At 38.7% G+C, this 21,264-nt stretch overlaps 1 protein-coding gene across 11 annotated transcripts in view; it reads right to left on the bottom strand.

The window, feature by feature from the left end:
• scn8ab (sodium channel, voltage gated, type VIII, alpha subunit b) overlaps positions 1-21,264 on the bottom strand; it is a 43,496-nt gene that overhangs the window by 16,911 nt on the left and 5,321 nt on the right. For 3 of the 11 annotated variants that reach the window (XM_030728543.1, XM_030728540.1, XM_030728539.1), the window contains exons 2-13: positions 16,976-17,094; positions 16,646-16,735; positions 16,427-16,555; positions 13,903-13,994; positions 8,612-8,833; positions 8,338-8,401; positions 7,342-7,483; positions 6,465-6,671; positions 6,099-6,380; positions 2,657-2,980; positions 1,258-1,390; positions 564-802 (exon numbers count right to left, since the gene is read on the bottom strand). In XM_030728543.1, the coding sequence (XP_030584403.1) occupies positions 564-802; positions 1,258-1,390; positions 2,657-2,980; positions 6,099-6,380; positions 6,465-6,671; positions 7,342-7,483; positions 8,338-8,401; positions 8,612-8,833; positions 13,903-13,994; positions 16,427-16,555; positions 16,646-16,735; positions 16,976-17,094 (2,043 nt within the window). Of the gene's footprint in view, positions 1-563; positions 803-1,257; positions 1,396-2,623; positions 2,981-6,098; positions 6,381-6,464; positions 6,672-7,341; positions 7,484-8,337; positions 8,402-8,605; positions 8,834-13,902; positions 13,995-14,269; positions 14,362-16,426; positions 16,556-16,645; positions 16,736-16,975; positions 17,095-21,264 lie in introns of all 11 variants that reach the window. The other 8 variants (XM_030728538.1, XM_030728536.1, XM_030728544.1 and 5 more) reach the window with 6 other exon arrangements.

Consider the following 21,264-nt stretch of genomic DNA (forward strand, 5'->3'; position numbering starts at 1 on the left):
CTCTGAGTTCAGTTCCAATTTCAGTGCCAATGCCTATGACCTCATTTCCTGTCTTAATTCTGACACTGCGCCAGTATTAGACAGCTGTGCTACAGTGATATTTCATAGCATGGGTAGAGCAAAGACAAATCAAAATGTCTGCTACAGGTATGTACACTGTCAAATCAGTGTTGAAGAGCCTCACATCTGTATGCAAGGAGCCAAGAGCAAATTTAGAGTTCAGCAGACTTGAAGGAATCAAGATGCAATGTATGAAGAGTGAGTGGATGTGATAAGAGCTTGGCAGGGAAGGCTAGCTGGTTACATTAAAATAGTACTAAATCTTTAATGAGACCCCATCAGATTCCTGTACACGCTATGTGTATATATTCTTAAGTGCACATATCAAATGAAGCTTTGATGAGTTGGTTTGAGGTAATTGAGGCAGCACAAACTACATCTGCAATGTTTCTGTACCTCCTCAAAGAGATAATGAGCTTCATGCAGTCATAAAAAAAAACTACAAAAACAAATGGAAATTGTAAAAAAAAAAACAGGACTAAATAAGAACTGTAGTTTCTCACCAGGTTGCCAACAGCCAGTACTTCCTCAAAATGTTGCGTCATGGGGTAGTGCTCCATGGCCATGAAAAGGGTGTTGAGAACAATACAAATGGTGATGGCCAGGTCAACAAATGGGTCCATGACAATCAAGTAGACTATGTGCTTGAGTTTTAGCCAGAAAGGACAGCATTCCCAGATGAGAAAGATGTTAGAAAACTTGTACCAGCAGGGAGGACACTTTCTTTGCGACTCCTCTAACTCTGCAGGAAGAGACAAAGTAAAAAAAAAGGACAAGAAACATTTAATATTAAGTCCTTTTAAGTCACACAAACAAAATAACACTTCCAGTTAATGTCTACCACAAACGTCCTGGTGATTAACCACCATTAAACAGTGCACCTGATTTTCTTAATCTCCATATATAAAATATCAGTATGATGTTTAATTGCAAACATTATGTATTTCAACATCTAGACTCCTGAACTGTGGTCACATCTCACTCGAGGAAAATTATACTCAACTTATGGGCCTCTACCCACAAGTTGCAACAACAGCTGTCATTTGGTTGATATCGAACAACAACAAAAATGTTGTTTCTACCAGTGCATTTTTATATCCAGCTCAAATGCTCAAAGTATTTTAGCGCCAAGATAAAATCTGATGATTACTGGCACGGCATTAGAGAGAAAAAGAGAAATGTGTAAAATCTCTGTACCCTCTATCAGAGTGTTGGTGACTACACTCATCTGACTGTTGGCACGGTCCTTCCCTTTGAAAGAGGAGTTGAGCTGATCCACAGACACCATGAGAGACCCAGAGTGCTTCTTCTTAATTTCAACGTCTGTAGTCTGTGCTCAGAGAAAGACATGATGTCACAGTGATTACATGAATACAAACACACACTGAAACTCATGCTTCACAGATATCTAAACTGTGAATGAGGCCAGCAGTCTGCTCACAAGACAAAAGAAGTGGCTCATTGCATAAAATATATACTTCCCAAAAATTAACTCATTTGCTGACTTTGAGAATTTTCTGGAAAATATCATCTAATACATTTTAAGTTTATACTGTAAATTCTCAAATAGGTACCTTAACTTAGCACAGCCAGGTAGAAAACCAGGCCTTTATTTAAAACCTTTTTGAAAGAGGCCTTAATTTTCTAATTCCTCTGTTTTCCCCAACATGATAGATTTTAACGAGAAGCCATTATAGCCCCTTTTATTTGAGAATTTAAGGTACACTTACTAATCCCTTCATCATGTACTGGCATGAGAAAAATACAATCCCTAAACAACATTAAAATGCATTCAGTGGCATGCATGTCAACAACAGAGAGGAATTCAAGACATCATTTGGTGATATGTCATGCTAAATTTTAAGAGAAGGTAAAAAGCAGGTAGATTGGTTGACAGTAAAAGGGGGGTCTACCATGCTAGCTCGAATGGGGAGAGCCATTGTTATAGGAAAAAAAAAAAGTTTCATATATTGTGTTGCACCATCCAGTGGTTCAGGAGCAGAGAATAAATGAGAGCAAGGAAGAAAGAGACAGCAGCAGCAGCAGAGAGAGTGAAACTGACAGGAAGAGAAAGAAAAAGAAATCTAGATAAAAAACAGAGAGGCAAAGCCCTCAGAAATAAAGAAACAGAAGTAAGAAGAGAGAAAATTTTATATGATAAAGTTTTTTATAAATGACAGTAAGCTCAGTTATAGAACTGTTAGGGAGACTAAAACAGGCTGATCTTACTATGCATTACTGTTAGATATTATTTCAGTGAGGCAATGGTGATGATGCTGGCAAGGCAGTGAGTTTGTGCATGTTGTTTCAACTGGTTAGTGACTTTTAGTGCTGTTAAATAAAGAGGTGAAAAGGCATCAGGTTAGGCTGGAAGTCTAAGTGTCAGTGTATGGTGAAATAATAAAACAGACTGGATACTCAGGGAGTGGGAAAAAAGTAGATACTGAGTTTAGGGAAAAGAGGAACAAGAAGCAAGGGTAGAGGTTGTGAAGGAGAAGCTGCAGAGACCCGGGCCACCACCATCATGCCTAGACTGTATTTAGTGTCACATGGACGTCCTTACACTGTCATCAGTGGCTGCCTTATCTATTTTCACCTCAGGCAGAAGCCGTCTGCCAGGCCCAGGGCCGATGAGAGACACCACGCCATTGCAGTCCACTGTGCTGTTTCTCTTCCCTCCAGAGTGGGGTGCCAGCGGATGGATGCGCGATGAGCCTTGGCTGTAGCCACTGTAGCTGTTGCGACGGTAAGGTATAAACAGGGAGCCTCGACGGTCTTCGCTCTCCTCTACTGTACTGTGCTCATCGTCTGCAAATTCATTCTCTGAGCCCATGTCCTTGGAACGGCCTTTAAAGCTGAAGATGCTGCTGCGGCTGTTGTGGCGTGACATGAAGGGTGAGCCTGGGATGCTGAGTAGTGACTGAAGGAGGAGAAATAAATGAGGAGAGGGAGAATTAAGGAGTTGTTTAAAACAGCAGAAGTTAGTTGATGTGTAGGCGTGGGGTATATAAACCAAGAATAAATCAGAGGAAAGGGATTAAAAAGAAATAGAGCAATTTAAAAGCAAACAAGAAAGTAGTTTATATGTAGGCACAAAATATAGCCATAAACTATTTGATCCATGTAATATTGCCTTTCTAGAACACATTGCTCAGAAAAAATTAAAGATACAGTATGTAAATGCTAGATGTCAGTAGATTGCACATTGCAGTCAAATGAATTTTCTTACCCTTCTAAACTGCATTAAATAATCCTATCTGTGGTGGGGGCAAACACATTTTAGTCAGCCAAGAGAGATCAAAAACATTAAATTTAGACTGCACCCCATAATGGCTGTAGCTATGGCGTGTATCCACTACTGTTACTGTTAAGAAATTTTTGTAGCTACTGTATTTTAACATGAGTAGTTTCAACCCTTACTAAATCAGTAATAAAAAAACTCTGGCCACCATTCATCTGTAGTGAGTTTACCCAAATGGTAAAGTGACTCTGGATTGGATGGGCCCTGGAGCCTCGTACTATCTGGGTAGGGAGTCAGTCCACTATTTACCTCTGGAGGAGGTTGTAAAACTTTGTGCAAGGAGTCAGATGAGTCAGTGAAGCTCACTGATGAAAGCAATACTGAGGTGAGTTGATGAGGATATCCTGAACTTTTCTGTCAGTAGGCACTGCCGTTTTTGCCACTGTTAGCCTGCATTAGTGAAATTGTCTTTGAAGGAGATCTAACATTTTTGGACTCTCCCACTTAGTGAATAAAGTCTCATACAATGGACTCAAACCTAACATTAGCTGGAATGTTAGCTTATAACCAGCTGTTGTTCAGCTAACTCGTTGTAAGCTGTCTGGCAACAATATCGGGACTAAATAAGCATGTTCATGCACGTTTTTGTGTGTTAGAGCCTTGACTTCAGTTCAGGAGATGAGACTTGACGTGAGGAGGAAGAGAATGAGGTAGAAATGAGGGAGGAGAGAGAACAGTGGTTGAGGAGGAGAAAGACAATGAGAAAAAGATGATGAAAATATACATTTACAAATGTTAAATGGTCAAATATAGTTTGAACGAGCTATTTGTGATCTTTAAATTAAAAGTAACTTAATAAGTCATACTATGTATGTGGCCAGTCTCTAGCCACATACATAAAATGCAATTAAGTAAAATGGCAATGACCATCTCTGTCACTGTAGTCAAGATAGTGGGACCTGCTCCTATGTATTTTTAATGAATAAATTGTAAGTTTATAAGAACACATCAATTTGTTGGAAGATGTAATTATAGACTTTTTTCTATAAAATTAATTCAATAAACAACTTACTGTACCTTTAAGGATATGTCACACATTGGATCTTGATGAATGAAATATTCAAACTGAAAAATCTTTAGTGTTACACACTGTGTAGTTCATTGAGGGAAAAATTATCTAACAACAGTCAATGGAAGAACATTACAATTACAGTGCATTTTACATACAAATCACCTTGCTGGAGCTCAAAGTCATCAGGGCTAAAGCCTTTTGAGAGGAAATAAACTACAAAGGACTGGCCAATGAATGCAAACAAGGTAGTTAGGAAGTAAAGTATCAAAAGGTCTCGCAAGGAAAAAGTAAAGGAAAAAGTAGGAAAATTGTCTATATGACAACTAAAGTGGCAGAAAGAGTCCCAAGAGGGATGTGGCTCAAGAGAGGCTGATACAGCTGATACCGTGACCAGATCACTGCCTAAACCACCGAGTACAGGAACAGACTGGAAAAAAAGCTGCCCTCTTCCACGCATATCCGCACATCCACCAGAGCTTTGGAACAACCCACATCTGCTCAGAAAAATTCCCATAGAAATCCCGGCCTTTGCAATTCCTCAAATGACCACTGGAGGCTGGCTGCAAAAGGAACTCAATCCTCGTATATCTCCATGTTAAAATGTCCAATTTTAACATCATTATGGGAATAGCCACTTTGAATGACAGGTAGATGCTGCTTGCTGTCTGAGAACTGGACTTTAAGGTGCTCTGTTTGTGCCTTTTGCATCTGGGCAACTGTGGTTCAGGAGGTAGAGCAGGTAGAGAAAGTCATACACCCATCTAAAGATTGGTGATCCTGTCTCTTCCAGTCTTCATGTCAAAGTGTCCTTAGGCATGATACTGTACCCCTAACTGCCCCTGATGCATCCATTGGAGTGTGAGTGTGTGAATGACAGTTAAAAAACACTTAAAGGCACAGAATAAAGCTCTATATGAAAGTGTGTGAATGGATGAATGTTAAGTAAAAAGTGCATTGAGTGCTCAGCTAGAGTAGAAAATTGCTGTACCAGTCCATTTGTCCCTTTAAATTAAATTAACTGTGAAATAATATGGCCTTCTGTATTAATTCTACTAAAATTATTTCTTTGTGCGCAGTTTTTTTCACAGAGTGAAAGTATAAGTATCTATGCTAGCACAATACATCCAAACAGTCTATAGATGCAGCTTTGATTCAGTTAGCTAGCTTTAGGTGATACCTTAGTAATCTGTCCTCTCATCCATATATGGTCACTTCTGGCTCTAAGAAATAAGATGGTGATGGCCAATGTGCTCAGCTTGAGGCTTCAGTCCACTAAACAACTGGTGACATCACAATATCTACAGCCATACATTCTTCCATTTTCTTCCGCTTTTCTGGGGCAGGGTCTGCCTGAGCAGAGAAACCCAGACCTCCCTTCGCCAGCCAAGAGATATAATCTCTCTAGCATGTCCTGGGTCTTGCCCCTGCGGGCTCCTCCCAGTAGGACATGCCCGAACCACCTCAACTGGCTCATTTCAATGTGGAGGAGTAGCAGCTCTACTCTGAGCTTCTCTTGACTGACTGAACTCTTCACCCTACTTCTAATAGAGAGGCCAGCCACCCTTTAGAGGAAGGTCATTGTATCTGCGATCTCGTTCTTTCGGCCACTACCCAAAGTTTGTGACCATAGGTGAGGGTAGGATAATATCTACAGTAATCTTTTATATACAGTCTATGGGCTATTGCTGAAGCTCCCAAGTTTACAACCTTTCTTGCTAACTTTACCTGGTTCATGATGGATGTCTTCCTCCCCAGTCGACTTCCTGGAAACCGAATGGTGCTTTTCTTGCTGCCATCATCTGACTCGGACTTAACCACCTTTTCAGTGTCTCCCTTCTCTTTCTCCTGCTCTTTCTGTCGCCATTTCTTCTTGCGATTGCGACGCTCTTTTGCACTCTTGGAGCTCAGCTTAGAGACCTCGGAGGAACTGCGGGACAAGTGCCCCCCTCCTTCATCTTCTAACGCAGCCTCTGATACAGTACCAGCAGATGTCGCCATGGCAGCAGCCTTAGAGAAAAAAAAAATATATGATAACTAAAAGCTATAAACAGTGGGTAAAGGTATATGTGTGTGAGAGAGCGTATGACTTACCTGAGTCTCTTCCTGCTGCTTTTTGAGCTGTTCCAGCATGGCCTTGAATTCCGCCTCTTTCTGCTGTGCCTCCTCAATTGTGGCTTGGTTCTGCTCCTCATAAGCCATGGCCACCACAGCCAAGATCAGATTTACCAGGTAGAATGAGCCCACAAAGATGACCAGCACAAAGAAGATCATGTAGGTCTTCCCCGCAGCTCGTAGAGTCTCACAGGAAACACAGAAATACCATAAATGAGAAGGAATCAGCAATTTACCATGCAAGATAAAGAATAAAATGAAATACCTAATGACAAAAATACAACTGAAATGCACCTTGGTGCACAGTTATTTAAAGTTTATGGATTTTTTTTTTTCTGTAGTGCTTTATTCTTTCAAAGGTATAGTATGTACTGGATATTGTGTGCTGGTGCTTCTACAATCAGCCGAAGACCTTCTCCAGGAAAACCTCCAAAGTGAAACAATGTCTTAGTCTGTACTCACATACACACGTGTGCGCGTGCACGCACGCACGCACGCACACACACACACACACACACACACACACACTACAGCACCATCTGGCCTATTTTGCCAAATAAGGTGAATCTGTCATGGCTGTAGCGGTGAAGGCCTACAGAGGCCTACAGAATACCAGTGCACAGTCATGGTAGTGTAATTTACCCTAACTGATCTTGGTGCACATACTGAATTTGCACATGCATTTGTGTCCCTAAAAGCATTAAAAAAAAAAATGCTGATTCATTCAGGCAGCCTGCTAATCTGATGACTAATATTTTTTTTATGATGGAGGAAAATTCCTCAGTGCTGCTTGTGGGAGAGGTAGTTACTGAGGACTGAAAGGCTTTAATAAATATAAGTCTGTTTAAGTCTTTACCAGCATGTAGAGATTTTCCCAGAAGTCTTGGGTCATGAGACGAAAGAGGGTGAGGAAAGCCCATCCGAAGCTGTCAAAGCTGGTGTAACCATAGTTGGGGTTCCTTCCAGCTTTCATACATGTAAAGCCCTCTGGACATCGTCTGAAAGAGGAACACACAGCGATACAAAAAAACATAATCTACAAAGTGAATGAAATGTGCCTCTCTGGCATCAACACAGGTGGGATAATATGCATCACTGGGATCCTGATTAACATCCTTATCTAAGATGCGACAGGATGAAAATAACCTTGAAAAACATCTTGTGTGCTTTTGTTGGTCTTGCTTTCATTTACGGTGTTAGAAGTATGACACTTTAATATTTTATGTGTTTCATATTCTAAGCATAGAATATGCATGCATATTAAACATATATATTCTAAGATTTTTTTTGAATGAGTCCACATGGCCTAAAGATCTATCAGATCAGAATAAGATGAGGGCTCATATGAAAATCACCTGGTGGTATCAAACTTCCAAATACCACATTAAGCCATATCTAAGCATCAAAGGTTCAATTGGCTGGAGCCTGACAAAAAGCTGATTTCACTGAGAATATGGGCATGAAACCACAGCCCAGTATATGTCAGTCAGCAGTATTCAGGAAGAGGTTCATCACCCTCCACAGTGTAGAGCACTACCGCAAAGAGAGAGCAAGAAAGCAACAGTCAAAATATACTGCAGAATTGTTGCCCAATGGAGCACCTATTGAAAAACACAAGGATACACCAACTTCTCAAAGAGGCATTTTTGAAGAGGTATACACAAAACTGACTGGGTCATCCAGGCAACAGGATCTGATGCTGAAATACCCTCAAACACCCACTGACCCCTTTTTAAATCTCTAATAATGCATTAAGATGTGTGAAGAAACAACAGCGATACGCGAGCTAGCTGCTGAAAACATAGCATAAATATAATATGGCATGGATATAGTAAGTGAAGTACTGGCTTACCCTGAGTCAGAACTATTTCCACATAGCAGAGCATCAAGCTGGCCAGGCAGGAAGTAGAAATTAGCTATTAAAAAAAGAGAGAGAGGAGTCACTTGCATTGGCCACTGGGGGGGCAAAATGTCTGTGTTACCCGATTAAGTCAGCGTTTCTGTTAATATTTCATCCCTTAGACATCACGACTAAGTCATAGAGTTTCTAATGCTGCAGACACATTCTCTAATATCCCAAACTATTCTAGCCATGCTCCAAAGTTTAATCAAATGTAAACACTCACAGGTATTCATGGAGTATTCAGTCCAGTCAAAAACCCTGCTGCCATTTGGCGGGTAAAGATCCGTCAGGTTGACCGGCCAGATCACACATTTATTCCGCAGGTTCCCCATGAACAGCTGCAGTCCAATCAGAGCGAAGACGCTGAGACAGAAGACGGTCAGAATCATCACATCCGACAGCTTCTTCACAGACTGGATCAGAGCACCCACAATGGTCTTCAGGCCTGTCAATTAACACACACACACACACACACACACACACACACACACACACACACACACACACACACACACACACACACGCACACACACATGCACAAATTCACATACATAAAGACAGGCAAACAAATGCACACCAGCATACACATTCAAATGCACACATACACACATATACAAAATAATACACCAATAAAAGGTCTGGCTTGTAGCACTTTTAAAGCACATAAGTTGGGTTTGGTGTTATAGCTGCAATTCTGAGCTTACTCAAATCATGCATAAAAAAAGTTAAATTCAGTAATGTATGAGCTAATTCTCTATTTAACCCTATGCTGTTCTTACATAAATCTAAACTTGGCAGCCATCAGAATGATTTCTTAAGTGTCTATAGCCAGCTCTGCCAAGCCTCAATACCAGAAATTGAAATTCAGTGTGTTGTGCCGTCCTTTACAGAAAAAAAACACAGTGCACAAGCATTGCTTCTTGTTGTCATTTCTGCATCAATGAAAGTGTAAGCCCAAACTCTGATTAATTATCCAGATAAATGCTAACCATGCAGTACGTTTCATTTAGTAACTGACCTATCACTTAATTTTGTATTAACAAATTTTAATTACATTTTATTATAGAGTGGAATAACAGTGACACAATTTAAAATTCAATTCAATTCAATTTCATTTATATAAAAAAAAAACATGCACAATAAATTCACATTTATTTTACTTTACTGAGCTTTTAAATGTTTGTTGTTTTTTTGTTTTTGTTTTTTTCAGGTATGTCTGAAAGGTTTTGCACATTGAAGCAAAAATACCAGAAAAATTTAAATTCCATAAAAATGTAATAACTTTTTGCAGCATTATCAAATTCCTAACTGATCCTGAACAGAACTCCAGATGTGATATATTTAGTGTAGAAACTGGAATTCTCTATTATCCAAAAATAAATAATGTAAGACCAATGCAATAATGGTACATGTAGTCCCATAAGGTAATAAAGAAGTGTAGACAGTGTGTCATGTAGGAATGTGTGGGCTTAATATCTCCAGTCACTGTCTGCAGGTACGGCTCTGCAGCTCAGGTGCAGAAGAACACATTGTCCTGCTTCTCCACTTCTCCTGTGAGGAGAAACCTTTTCTGTGTGCTAATTTTCCACCTCTTGACTTCCTCCTCTTCCTTTTTACATTTATTTTGATTATGCTATAGGCTACTGATACTTGATTTAAAATAATAAATGCTTTAATAAGAGGAAAAAATATAACATTAATGCAGGTTTTTGCATTTAAAATATTTAATAATTGATGAAATATGATTTAAAACACATGGCTGTGAAGGTATGGCCAAATTGACAGTATTATCTCACCACGGGTTAATTAAAGTTTACTGTATTAAAGTGGACCTTTTAAGATTGAAAACTGCATAAAAAAAGTCCCCAAAAACCTATTTTCTCAATCAGCTATTTTCTATGACTGATGACGTTTACATAAACACATTACATGTTGCAAATTTTTTTTCATTTGTCTGTATTAATCTCACTGGTGAAGCTCAGTTGCATCCATTAGGATTATCAACATTTGAATCTTGTTACAATTAGCAGGTAGTTTGCTCACGTTGCCAGACCAACCAAGTCTGACAAAACATCAACCACACAGGCCAGAGGAACCAGAGATGAAGTTCAGCAGAGCTTTGACTGCTAATGAATAATAACTAATGATGTTATTATTTATTATTCAGTGACATTAGTCAGTTATACCTAAAAAAGCAGAGCTCAATAAATGCTCAAGCTGCTTGATATCACCTAGCAGAAATAGAGTCAATCTTTTACTCAAAGTCTGTAATATTTGTATTGATATATCTGATGTTTTTTTTTAAATATAAAAACAGATATACCTAGAAACAGGCAACACAATAAAAGACATGATTCTGTACTTAATATAGTGAATAGTAACACCACACTTATTTTTCTGTAATAGACCATTAAAAGTAAACAGATAAAGACACGTTCAATTTTTACAGGCAAACACTACCCTCATATGGGATGTTTCCATTCGAAAGACACGTTTCTGTTTTTATAGATTCACATTACTTAAAGTCATGGTAAAAAGAAAGTACACCATCTTTCAATTCTAACATTTTAAGCATCAGGACATAAAAATAATCTGGTCCTTAGCAGGTCTTAATATAAACCTCAGATCACCGACAGCACATGACATATTACCCTGTGTCATTATTTATTTAACAAAAATTAAGCTAGGACGCAGAAGCAGTCTGTCAAAAACTAAGTACACCCTTAATGCTTCCACAGTAATTAAGCAGCAGCCAGGTGCTGCTCATCAAATGTACTTGTTTAATTGATCACTAGCAATTGTGAGCACCTCTATAAAAGTAGGAGTTTTGGCAGTTTTCAGGTCTGGAGCATTGCGGTGTCACACACAGCACAGTGCAAAGGAGACAAGATATCAACAATGATCTTTTGAGGACCAGCAATTGTTGCTGCCCATCAATCGGGGAAGGGTTACAAGGTCATTTCCAAGCAATGGGAAGTCCATAATTCTACAGTGCGAAAGATTATCCACAAGTGGAAAACATTCAAGACAACTACCAGTCTTCCCAGGGGTGGACATCCCAGTAAATTCACCTCAAGGTCAGACTGTGCAATGCTCAGGCCTCAGTTAGCATGTTAAATGTTAAAGTTAATGACTGTACAGTTAGAAAAAGTACAGATTGTTTGGAAGGGTTGCCTGGAGAAAGCTTATTCTCTCTAAAAAGAACATGGCAGCACAGCTTGGTTTGGCAAAGTTGTATCTGAACAACTCACAAGACTTGTGGAACAATGTCCTTCCGGCATGTGAGACCAAAGTGGAGATGTCTAGCCCTAATGCACAGGGCCACATTTGGCAAAAACCAAATACAGCATATCAGCACAAACACCTTATTCCAATTATGAAGCACGGTGGTGGATGGGTGATGATTTCACCTTGTTTTACAGCCACAGGACCTGGGCACTGTATACCAAAGTATTCTAGAGTCAAGCACATTTGTAAAGAAAAGCAGGCCAAAAATCCTCCACAACGAGGAAAGGATTACTTCAAGTTATCGTTGCTAAAAGTGGTTCAACAAGCTAATGAATCATAGGGTGTATTTTTGACACACTGCTTCTGCACTTTGGCTCAGTTTTTGTTAAATAAATAATGAACAAAAGTGAAATATGTCATGTGTTGTTGTTGATCTGATCTTGTATTTAAATAATTTTAAGACCTCTGAGGACCAGATTATTTTTTATTATGTCCTGATGTGTAAAACCTTAGAATTGAAAGACAGTCTACTTTCTAATAATAACTGTATACAATGTACATAATCAGAGCTAAAGAAATAAAAAGCTGATTCATTTGAACTATTTACTACTGTGGCACTAAAATGTAAATTATGATCAATCTGACAAAGGCAAACTGCCCCATGGAATTACTATTTCCTTTAACTTCATGTGCTCATCTATGGGAACATCCCTGAGTAACTTCCATTTATAATTAAACTGCATCCGACAAATCAAGTGAACACAGCAGCACAACAGATAACAGCACACATAATCAGGCTCAATCAAGGAAGCAGGAAGTGAAAAGGAGAAAGATAGGACAGGCGAGGAAGAGTACGTGCCTGTGAGGGGTGAAGTATGGTTGGAGGGGGTGGCAATGAGAGGTGTCATGCAGGTCATTTAAACGCCAAGGCTGAAGGAACTGACTATGTCAGCATCACTTGTCTAAAACGTGATGATGACCTTGCATTAGTTGAAGAACCTTTCCCATCCTGGGCATCTGTTTGCATCTCTCTCACAGTACTGAACCTTCAAGCTGGTTTAGCACAGCTAAGCGCTCATTTGAGGTTAAAATTATTGTAGTGTGTCTGTATATATGTGTGTTAAACACATATGCGCTTCGATGGAACCTATATAGTTGTCATAGAAGGAGTGCATGTAATGTACATGAAAATACAGAAATGTCATCTATTATTTGTTGCCAAGAAAAAAATTGTATGTGAAATATCCAGAATACAGTGCAAAAGTTTTAGGCACTACATAGAGCGCTCATGGAAAGTTTCTCGAGGTACTTGGAAGCTTGTTCTGAGTACCTTGGAGAACTTGTCACAGTTCTGTGGATTTAAGCTGTCTCACTAGCTTATGTCTGTTTATGCTTTTGAAATCAGGACTCCGTGCTGACCACACCATCTGCTGCAGGACTCTTTTGCCTTATTATCACAAAGGTTATTTGTAATGATTGGTTTTATATTTGGCATGACATTTCTTTGTCATGCCAAAGAATGGAAATGAAACCGAATGATATTGTGCTCCCTGATGGTGTTAGAATCAAAATATCTAAAGTGCCAGAAAATGTTTACGCATTATAACATTTACTGATATTTTCTCTTTCACTCCCAGGATGGATGAAGATCTTCAAATAAGAAAAAAAAAAAAAAAAACATATCCAGATCCTGAATAAAGTAACTGCGTTAATTTTTTAAAAAATTAAATTACATAAGAATTAAACTAAATTTAAAAAAAGAATAGCCCTTTAAAACCAAACTTGTAATAGCATGTGTTTCAAAGCTTCATGCAGTTATCAAATTAGGCTTGGCAGTCTTAGAGAGCGAAATAGTTAAAAAATAAATAAATAACAGGGCGGCAACATCACTGACAGAGAGAATTTAGATCAAAGAATGAAATAAAACTGAACCTCATTGATATGACAGTTGATGATGAGCAAATTATCAATATTTAGTTTGTTAATTTAACCACTTACAGCAACATACAGATTTCATTTGGAAGTAATATTAAACACAAAGTTTGGGACATTCATTTCTGCTTGCACATGTTAATGCACTGATGCACGTGGGAGTGCGGGTAGACTGCTAAGCCTATCAAAAATGTATTGCTACCATTTTTGATTATAATAAAATAAAAGTTAAACAAGGAAAGGAAATAATTCAGTATCATTATCTTATTTAAAAGTAAAGAAAATGACTCAAGTTAAAGAAACAAAGAGAGCTAAGTGATAAGCTCAGCCTTAGTGTTTAAATGGGAGTCTCACCTGGAATGACAGAAATTGTTTTCAGTGCTCGGAGAACCCTGAACGTTCTCAGCGCCGAGACATTCCCAAGGTCCACAAACTCTGTTATATATCTGTAACAAGGTAGGATGACACACAGAACAGAACCCCATGACACACAACACACACGATAACTACACGCACGCACGTATGCGCAAGAACACGACACCAGCACCACCACCGAAGACCAGGAGGGACACCAAGGTGAGAGCAAGAACACCTGTTCAACCAGGGGGAAGAGAACGAAGAAGGAAGAGGAGAGGAGAGGAGAGGGACTGAAACAAAACCACACCTAACATCAACCCCGTGGCTCGCCCACCCGCAGACACAAACACCTGGACTCTCTTACCTGGGATAACTGAAATTGTTTTCAAAGCCCTCAAAACCCTGAAGGTACGGAGAGCTGACACATTGCCTAGGTTTACAAACTCTGTTATATACCTGCAAGGTGGATCAGATACAGTTACTCAGCAGCCATGCCGACCAGGGGAAAGAAAGAAGAGGTTAATACAAAATATGTGAATAAGCATTATCAACACGGTGTGATAGACTGATGTGTACTGGCAGAGTGTTTCATTAAAAAAAAAAAAATCAACATAAATTCCACCACAAATCATTAAAATCAAGTTCCTATGAATAAACTGATAAACAGCTTTCATCCTCTCAAAATAACTAACCCCTGCTGCCCTTAAATCGCACATGCACGAGTCAGCGTACTCTTAATCCAGCAAACAAGGAAAAGGGAAACAAATCCACAATCTATATCCACAGCAGAGATTCCATGAAACAAAATACTGGCACTGGAATACGTTTTGATGAGAAACATGGCAGTGTGTAAAATGTGACTAAAAATACAGTGCAATGAAGCTCAAATCATTCCAAGTTTTTAAGTGTATTTAACTGAAAGTACTACAAAGAAAACATATCATACAGTGAATAAACGGTTAGTGTGAAACGATGCCAGACATACATATCCAAAAAAGTTGGGACAGGAGCAAGAAAGAAAAAAGTTTTCTAATGGTTACAAAAATACTACATCTATTTAGATTAACTGATGACATGACTGGATCTTTAAAAAACATTTTTATCTAAAGCAAAACATATAAACACTATCAGAATTTAGGAAATTTAGCACTGATGCCTTGTCTTCCAGGCTCAAGAACAGAGAGGACATCCAGTTTGTTGTCAAAAGCCAGCATTTGTGATGGTATGGGGGATTAATGTGCTTGGCCTAGATGAATTCTGATGCTGGTCTGTGATGCTATCATTAATGCTGAACCATGCATACAAGCTTTAGAGCAACATATGGTGCCATACAGACAATACTAAACTATGTTCTAAACATACTGTATTACAACAGCATAACTCCATAGTAAAAAAAAAAATGCAAAATTTGCTTCACTTAATAAAATAAATAGAATATCACATAAAGAAGGATCTTAGTTAAATAGAAAATGCAAACAAGTTCAATAAATGAAAATCTAAATATGATAAAATACGGAGCTTATTTCTAAACTGAATGCAGGTGTTGTGATATGAGGTATGAGAAGCACAACATGCTCAGTTCCAAGAAACTTACATACTGTAAAAAAATAAAAAATGATTCAACACACTAGTAAACATGCTAATGTCCCAACTTTTTAGAAGTGTGTTGCTGGCATCAACAGGGTGTCAACACTGTAAGCAAGTTTAATTTAAGACGTTTTAGGTCCTTTACAATCCTGCTTTAAATTCCATTTTGAGACCAAACTTGTGATGGAAATACAAATCAAAAGAGAAAAAAAACTCTTTACAAGTAAATGCATTAATGTTAGTTGAAAATGAAAAGTAAGGTAAAAATTAAGGTAACTGGTTGGCTTAAAGAAAAGACCACTGCCCTACTATGCTGATTAATATCTCATCAATAACAGATTGTCCCAGGTTTCAAACACATTCAAACACTGCCCAGGTTATTTTATAAGTATTTCAAGTCTCCAATGTTAACCAAAATGAGTGGTTGTTATTAACCAAAGGGTTAGTTGAACTATTAAACATAGCCACTGTTTTATTTAGAACCCATCCCAACTGAATTTAAGACAACTGAATCTTTTAAAAGGCCTTATAATAGATAATGTGCTTTTAAGAACTTTCAGTTCGATATGAGTCACAGTTGTTGACCTGCATAAACATGGAGAGAACATGCAAACTACACACAGAAGTGCTCTTACCGGGTTTTAACCCAGGACCCTCTTGCTGTGAGAACACTGTGTTTACCACTGATCCACCGTGCTGCCTTGTTGTTGTCTTACAATTACTATCTCGAGATGAATGAACCTCTTCTGAAAGCTTCTTTCTCTTTAATTACTATGATGGTATGTTTGCTGATCATGTTGAAATCTTTATGGTTTCTTGCTTTACAGTAAGTGTGGCGTATTTGAACACAGTCATTCCGAGTGCAAGTGATCCATTTATTATCCATTTATATTCATTTCTTTTATTACAAACAGCAAATAATTTATGTACTTACGCCATTGAAATGACCATGAAGTCCAGCCAGTTCCAAGGGTCTCTGAGAAAGGTGAACCCATCAATAACAAAACCTCGGGCAACAATTTTTGTGAGTGACTCAAATGTATAGATACCGGTGAAGGTATACCTTTCAAAAAAAGAGGAGAGGACAAAAAAAGGTGAGAAGAATATCAAATAAGAATATGATTGCTGAGGAGAAGTGTGGAGGTGGACTTACTCTACTTGTTTGGACCACTCCGGGGGATCACTGAATGTCATGAATATGCAGTTGGTCAAAATCGTACACATGATGATCATGCTGAATAGCGTGAGAACAGAGAAGTTAAGGAAAGATTCTTTATATATTTAGTCTACAGCACCTCAGACACTGAAATACTGAAATACAACTTTAATATTAAAGACAAATTTAAAGAAGAGGAAACACTAGGAAGATTTAGTGCTTATAGCTTAGTAGATTAACTTACATTTAACTGGCCACTTCAGCAATAGGCAGAAACAATTTTTCATTCACTATAAGATAAACAAATAAAATCACTTGAAAGGATATGAATGTATCAAAATTTTTATAGCTATTCGCCTAAGTAGATTAAAAGGGCTTAAGATGTACAAGGAGGGCGTGGCACTGAAGCGGAAGAGTGTTTTCCCCTTGTTTAGGACTATAAACGTCTGGAAAAGAGAGAGACAGAGATAGCAGACAGACAAAAGGTACAATTACCTGTATGTCACATATCATTCAGTAAACAGTCTGAAAACCTTCATGTAATTAGAACATGAATACACCTACTGAGCTAACCTCTGACCACATTGGTTTCTTCTGTACCTACCAGGCTGAGTGTAACAATCGAGTTTATACTGTACTTTTTACAGGGTATTTTGATCAGACTGAGATCAGACTGTTCACTGGGTTGTAACTTTACCCATTTTGAAATAATTACCCTGCAGTGAGTTAAGCAGAAAGGATAAATACTGTGTAGTAAAAAGAGAAAGACAGTGATAGTGAGCAGCAGCAAGAGTCTCAACTGACATTGGTGACCAGTCACCCAAGACTCAGCGTTACAGTTCTGTCCTTCTTGCATCAGACTGGGACTTTGTCCTGGCCAGCTTCTCCCCATGATAAAAGCTGTAAGCTGCCTCAGAATCAGCAGACAGGCGCATGGGAAACTCTCCCCTTTTCGTGGCCAAATGACTGTCTTCGTCCCAAGTTTAAAGCTCTTACTGGAAGGGAACCGCAAATGCTGTCATCGATCAGGGTATATCTGCTGACTCTAGGCTCTCAACAACCACTCTGATCCCCACCCATAAGCAGCACTGGGCCAAGTGGGGCTGGGCACTGGGGTGAGACAGCATTGTGTGTTTGTTTGTGGAGGTTTGTGGACAATTGAGCCCAATACTGGGCAAAACTATGTGGGGTCAGAGTGAGAAGAATGATTTACAAACACTGGGATACTGTGCATTCATAACCACTGCTGCTGCCAGCACGGTATCTACACGCAGTGCAGTTTAGAGATGGTTCACTGACAATTTACAAATGTGTTGTTTGGATGTGAGGGAGTTATGAATGTGTGCAGTGCTTGGATATTTTTCCTTGTTCACGACAACCCCTTCTGTGTATTTGTGACACCGCTAACAATATCAGCTGCCACTACATCGAGAAAACAGATCATGTTCTTTGTTAAACCCTCACTGAAGAACAGTGATGGCATTTGCTTATATCAAAAACTAATCATTTCTATCACAGTGAGCTTGCATCCATAAAATGATATGGATGCATAGGAAGAAGAAGAAGGAGGAGAATCACTGCGCTTGTATAGCGAAAACATTAATGATAGATGCATTTGATCTCATATGACAAATACACATGCCATGCGTCTGTGATTTACACCATGGGAATAGAAACGAGTAGGCGACCCAAAGCCTCCTGAGTCAAGTGGTGTCCAGAAATCTAATTAAATCAAAAATAGCTTCCTTAGTCTGGCTAAAGACAAAATGTATCCTCTGGATCAGACAACTCCTTTCTCTCCCCCTCCCTTCCCCTTTCCTGCTCCTTTTTGCCCATAAATCATACCCACAACTTAAAATATCCTCTCACAGTTTTTTTTTCTGGAGAAACAAAGAATTATCTACTTAATGAGCACAATAAAAACAGGAAAACAAAGGCTCCAAAGTCTTGTCCAAAGGGTAAATCTCTCCCAGAGGTCAAGTGAAGGTTTTTGCTGACCAGGCAGATACAGCATTGAGATGGAAGGACAGGAATATCTTGTTAGCAGTTTACATATGCCCAGTGTGCATAACTATGATAGGTTAATCAATGCGAAGGATATTGGCATAGATAAGTCATGTGGCTTTTAAAAAACCTCTGAGTCATAGATTGTATATTATAGAGAACACTTCTTCTTTGTCCTTAGTGAGTTTGAGTTCAGTGTACAGTACACTGTGCAAAAGTCTTCAGCCATCCTTTTTGCTAGGAAAATGGTAAATAGGTGCAGCAGTTTACTGAAACATGTGCAAACATGAATGGAAACACAGGATACAAGGCAGAGTTTGCACAATTAGCCAAGCTTTCTTGTCATTTCTTTAAGTGGTCTTCAGGAATAGTTCTCCAGGCTTCTTGAAGAACATTCAAAGCTCTTCTTTGGATGTTGGCTGCCTTTTGTTCTGTTCTCTGTCAAAATGATGCCACACTGCATCAATAATGGTGAGATCCAGGCTCTGGGGTGGCCAATCCATGACTGATAGTGTTTCACTGTGGTTTTTTTACTATCCAGGTATGCTTTTACTGCATGCGCAACGTGTTTGGGATCATTTTCATGCAGTTAAATGTAGCATGAATGAGTAAAACCAAAAAAATCTTTTCTGTGTTTATCACTCCATCAGTTTTGATAAGATGCCCCAAACCACTGGCTGAAATGCAGCCCAAATCATGACAGAGCCTTCACTATGATTTACAGATGGCTGTAGGCACTCACTGTTGTACCCCTCTCCTGACCTCCTCTGTACATATTGACGATTTGAACGAAAACTGTCTAATAATTTGGAATACCTCAGCCTTTTCTCCCTGTTTCCCTCGATTAAGAACAACCTCTTGACAAGTCACCTTTCCACTGAGGCCATTTCTGATGAGGCTTCGTGAACTGATTAACAGATGAATCCACTGAAGGGTCAGACACATCTCTCAGGTCCTGTGTTAGGTTTTTGCAGGATTTTTTTTTCCCCCTCTTTCTTAAGGATATGACTTTCAGACACTGTTAAATTGTAAACGGACTGGTTGTATAGCGCTTTTCTACTCCACATGAGAACTCAAAGCAGTTTATACTGCATGTCTCATTCACACACACATTCATAGAAGAAATTCCTACATCTAAGTGCTTTCTATCTAACATTCACACGTCGATGAATGCAATGGGAGCAACTGGGGGTTCAGTATCGTGCCCAAGGATGCTTTGGCATGCAGACTGGAGCAGCCAGGGATCGACACATCAACCTTCCATTTAGTAGATGACCTGCTCTCCTGAGCCACAACCACCCCAAATCTCTTCATCTGCTGTGGATAGTTTTTAGGCCTGATACGTCTTCTTCTGCCCAGTTTCCTCAAAAATAATTTTTTTTTTCCTCAAAAGTTTTTAAGGATATGCTGCACATCAGGCTGAGATATGCAAAGTTTTTGGCTAATACCTCTTTGGGAATCAACTTGGTGGTGCAAAAAAGAAACTATTTTCTCTCTGTCAAATTGTGTTATCTTTGGCATTTTTCAAATTTTGCATTCAACTGAAGAAATGGGAACAAATTATGTGGGGTTTTTTGGCAGCCTGCTAGTAGCAAAGTGCCTAAAGATACAATTTAAAATTCATCCTTTAAGTGGCTTAACAGACAAAAAATATTCCTCTGTAAATGGTCAGGTACAAGGACTGGACAGAAAATGAGTGAAAAACTTTGACAGACATTCAGAAAGCTGGAGAACTATTGCTCAAGACCACTTTAAAGAAATTAAAAGAAGGTCGGGCTCCTTGGAAGCAACATATGAAGAAATGAGGGATGACTTAAGACTTTTGTACAGTACTCTAGGTCATCCTACATCTGGAAATGCAGAAATTTTCATATAGACTCAGTTGTAAAGAGTTTTCAATTACTTGATGAACTGCTGATCAGCCTGGAGACAGAAAAATCTGTTGACACAAACTTGGCATGATTACTACAAGGTATGCAAATGTCAGGCAATTTCCTTAATTGATCATATAATCAATGGATCACTGAACCTTAAAAATACTGAATGAATATATTTTATTTACTGAAAATGTCATTGTTATGGGCTATTTTTGCACATCCTAACTCATAATCTAAATATAGAAATAAATGTCTTGAATTTTAACTTTAAAAAGATGAAACAGAATATTTATCATTTAGAATATCTACAGCTTTACTAGACGACACATGATGAGAAACAATGAGCACAAAAACAAGACCGAACAACTTTTGTGTCAAAAAAAGGCCGTTCTTGATAGTGTGCTTAATCTAATTCCATTCGAGAATGCAAGCAAACGTTTGTGGTCAGACATAAATTATAGGAATATTTTGTTAACTAGAATTCACTGTAGATAAAACAAGTCAGTTTTTAAAGGAATTACACTAAATGGAAGGGACAGCATGAGAGAAAGGAACTGCAGTAAACTAGACAAGAGACGTACATGTAAAGCATGTCATTTCTGTAAGCAGTAATTATCCTAAATTCAACTAATGAAATCACCAGCTCACTGCCCGATGTAAACAGCATACCTTTGACTGTTTAAATTCTTCAAAGTGCTTAACTCACATATTAATTTTCCCTGGTTTAATTAATTT

Source organism: Archocentrus centrarchus, chromosome 5, assembly GCF_007364275.1.
Source record: "Archocentrus centrarchus isolate MPI-CPG fArcCen1 chromosome 5, fArcCen1, whole genome shotgun sequence".
Taxonomy (NCBI): domain Eukaryota; kingdom Metazoa; phylum Chordata; class Actinopteri; order Cichliformes; family Cichlidae; genus Archocentrus; species Archocentrus centrarchus.